The sequence below is a fragment of the Lycium barbarum genome, chromosome 12, assembly GCF_019175385.1.
Source record: "Lycium barbarum isolate Lr01 chromosome 12, ASM1917538v2, whole genome shotgun sequence".
Lineage (NCBI taxonomy): Eukaryota > Viridiplantae > Streptophyta > Magnoliopsida > Solanales > Solanaceae > Lycium > Lycium barbarum.
This window is the reverse complement of record NC_083348.1, coordinates 64388172-64392337: the sequence shown is the minus strand read 5'-3', so window position 1 is coordinate 64392337 and position 4166 is coordinate 64388172. Positions and strand designations below refer to the sequence as shown.

Sequence of the window (4166 nt, the reverse complement as noted above, 5' to 3'; positions counted from 1 at the left end):
TGTACTAGATCAAGAGAAACTTACTACAAGGAAGGAAGAGCATGATTAAACAGATGTATCTGCAGTTGATTGGAACTTGGAAGTGCTGCCAAGGTGCCAGGGAATGCCTAATGTCCAGGTATGATGTCAGGCCAAAAGCAAAATTTATAATGTGGCTTTGTCTCCAAAATAAACTTCTTACTGTTGATAGGCCTTCCAAGTGGGGTATGAATGTTGACACAAGTTGTGTATTCTGTCAAACTCACTATGAAACCAGGGATCACTTATTTGTTGAGTGTGGTTTGGTAGAAGTCTACGGAGCAGATTTTTTTTTTTTTGGAGCAGGTTTTTTTTTTTTTTTTTGGAGCAGACTATTACTTTGATTGCAGAGAGACATATACATTAGTTACATGGGACCAACACTTGCAATGAACCGTCACAAATGCTACAGGAGTGTTCATGCTATATATGGTTAGAAAGAATGAGGGTACTTGAGAAGACATGCAGAGATATGGATGGTATAGCTAGAAGCATTGCATACACGTTAATATCAGGGCATCTGCTGGAGTTAGAAGGCTGCTACAACTGTGTTCTTTTTAGTTTCCTAGTATATGTGCTGTTAGTTGCTTTGTTTGTTAGTTTATCATGTGCTCTAAAAAGGAAGTGAGGGAACCTTGCCTAGGAGGTATGCCTCTAACTGCTTTAATTATTTTTACAGTGATTTCGTTTTAGTTTTAGTTTCAGAGTGATCAGATATGGACAGCTAGCTGTGTTAGCAAAGCTGTGGTTTTGTACTGTTCTATTGGTGATTACAGAAAAAGTTTAATCACCAAAAGAAAAAGAAATAACCAGTAACATGTGTTTAATTAAAACCAAATCTCCAATTTCATAAAGAAACTACGGTATTTCTTTAAGAAGGCACTATATCAAGATATAAGATTAGATTTGGGTTAGGAAAACTGACATGAATCAAATAGAAAAACAGAATGTGATTGAAGAAGAAATACAATATATAATTTCCAGAAAAGCATCTATGTTCTGCACTGAATCAGTCCACAATTCCCTCCAACTCTAAGCAAGGATCAAAATCTGGTTTGTATCCCTCATCTTTCATTTGCTTGCTTAACCTCCATAACTCTTCACGTATATCTACGATTTGTGGATGCAACTGATCTCCAACAACAAATACATGAAACTGACTCTTCAGCTCAATCCAGCTACATCCAGGCTCCTTGCTTAATCCACGAAGATTCATCAACCTTCTCACACGTTTAACATCGTCCAATCTTCCCAGAGCTGAATAAATACTAGAGAGTAGCACATAAGCAGACGACTCTTGTGAACCCAATTCCATTAACTTCTCTCCAGCGTATGCACCTAATTCATAGTTTCTATAGTTCCTGCAAGCACTTAGCAAGATACGCCACAAACACAGACCATGGTCAACATGATTTGCTGCTGACTCGATAAATTCTTTTGCTTCGTAGAGTTTTCCAGCACGACCAAACATATCTACCATACACGCAAAATGCTCTAGCCTAGGCTCTATACCAAACTCATCAGACATCATCTTGAAAATATTCTGCCCTCTCTCTACCAAATCCATGTGGCTACAAGCAGAAAGAATATTTACAAAAGTAACATAATCTGGTTTTGTTCCGTCAAGAAGCATTTCCTCGAAAAGTTCAAGGGCTTCAATGCCGCAGCCATTCTGAGAAAGACCTGACATCATCGAGTTCCATGACACTAAGTCTCTTGCTGGCATCCTCCTAAAGACTAAATTACCGTCTAAAAGGCTTCCAGATTTTGCATACATAGTTGACAGAGCACTTCCGATTGGAACTTCAAGACTAAACCCATGCTTAACTATATGAGCATGAATCTGCTTCCCTTGTTCCAAAGCAGCAAGGCTAGAACAGGCTTTTAACACACTCGCCATGGTCAACTCATTAGGTACAACACTCTCCATCAGCATTCTACAATACATACCCATAGCATTTTCATTGTCCCCATTCTTCACATATCCTGCTATCATGGAAGTCCATAAGACTATATCTGGTTCTTTCAAATAATCAAAACCTCTTCTGGCATCCATTATATTACCACATTTAGCGTACATGTCCACTAAAGCAGTCAAAATATACATTTGAGGCTCAAATCCTAACTTCAATAGATATCCATGCACCTGTTTTCCTTCTCTAAGTGCATCAAAATCACTACAAGCATTAAGCACTCCAACCAGAGTGTACTCACTAGGATTCATCCCACAGTAATGCATCTCCGAGAACAAATTCAACGCCTTCTCACAGTCTCCATTCTGCGCGTAACCAGTAATTAACGCAGACCAGGTTATCGAATTCTTTTCACAGGACAGCTCGAATGCCCAACATGCATCGTCCAAACTCCCACATTTCGCATACATAGTAACTGTAGCATTAGCAACAGAAACATTCCATAAAAAGCCCTTCTTTAACGAAAAACCATGAATTTGCTTCCCAACATTAATAAACTCAGGCAATGCAATAGCACTAAGCACACTAGTGAAAACAAACTCATTCACATCCTGCTCTCGCTCCCATAACATCACCCTAAACACTCCCACAGCCTCCTTAACAAGCCTCTGCGACGCATAACCCGATATCATGGTGGTCCAAGAAACAGAATTTCTCTCAGGCATTTCATCAAACACCTTGCGAGCATCAACAAGATGATGACCGCCAGCCTTGCAATACATGTTCAACAAAGAACTACCCACAAACACATCGGAAAGGTGATTGAGTTTCAAGGCAAGACAATGTGCTTGCATCCCAGTAAACGCGTCCCCCAAAGTCGACACAGCAGTAAAAATTCCCGCAAAAGTGTGAGGATTTGGTAGTGCATTTTCCTGTCTCATTTGTTTGAAGAGTTTGAGGACTGAAAACGAGGAATCTCGACGACCCAATTGAGAGTACCCATTGATGAGACAGTTCCACGAAACAACGTCTTTGTTTTGTATTTCTTGAAAAGCGAGATGAGCGTCGAACAAGCGGTGGCATTTGGCGTATAAGTTGACAATGCTGTTGGATAAGTAAATGCAAGAAGAGGAAAACCCAGTTTTAATGAGATGGGCGTGAAGAGATTCGCCTTTAGGAAGGTTTTTGTATTGAGTGTAATGGAGTATTTTGGTGAAAAGGGAAGCAAGTGCTAGAGATGATGGACCATAACTCATATGTGAACTTTAGTCATTCGCCTCTTGAAGGCGGCCACTATTTAAAACTTTGGCATTTGAGAAATTTCATGTCGTGAGTCGCATGACCAAAACTACTCAGAGTCTAGTTCATTATTTGACAAATGGATTCACGAGTCCACAAGCTTGTATTTAATTATTAAAATATAAAAAGATAATATTGAAGTCTAGTTATGCTTAGCTAAAAGGAAATTAAAAATAAAAAAGATCTCCAAAATCACTTTTGACGGCATTTGTTCCCCAGGGTGGGACCCACCCTATTGGGAGGGGTCACGTGTTCCTCTTAACCTCGGGAATACTCTGTATATATATGATATATATATATCTTAAATAATATATATATATTTAAAAGGACCTGAGAGATATTCATTGCTTTGGTGCATTTGGTTGTTATGTCCCTTAGGTCCTTATATGACACCTAAGTTTGAGTCTCGCTTGCAGCACCTTTATTTCTATTTTTTGTTGAGTTTGTTTTGTTTCCGTTCTAAATCTATTTTCGTTTCTCCCAATTTTGAAGTTTATACTTTATACTACTATTTTATCAATAACTTAGCATAATTATTAAGTTTTCAAAGAGTTGCACGTCAAACTTTTACATAATAAGTGACATATTTATATTAAGGCAGTGGCTATTGGTGCTCCTCTGCGTCAAAATCCTGGATTCGCCTCTGCGTTTCCCAACAGGACTTTTAGTTGTTGCAAGGGTTCTCCAAGGCTTTTGCTTGCAACTTACGAGGTCTTACAAAATTAAGATCATATTTAATTTATGGAAAAGGGCCAAAATTACCCCAGAACTTTGGAAAATAGTTTATCAATACCCTTCGTTATACTTTAGGGCCAATTATACCCTTACCGTTATACTATAGGGTCAATTATACCCTTATGTCTAACAGCTGCCACGTGGCATCATCCCAGCCCTTCAAAATTATTTTCCCCTCAAATAATTTTTTACCCACTAAAA

At 38.7% G+C, this 4166-nt stretch overlaps 1 protein-coding gene across 1 annotated transcript; it reads right to left on the bottom strand.

The window, feature by feature from the left end:
• Positions 1–824: 824 nt before the first annotated feature.
• On the bottom strand, positions 825–3312 carry LOC132623480 (pentatricopeptide repeat-containing protein At2g33680). The gene has a single exon (XM_060338234.1). It carries the CDS (start codon positions 3185–3187, stop codon positions 1028–1030), a length of 2160 nt encoding a protein of 719 aa, XP_060194217.1. The 5' UTR covers positions 3188–3312; the 3' UTR covers positions 825–1027.
• Positions 3313–4166: the final 854 nt, after the last annotated feature.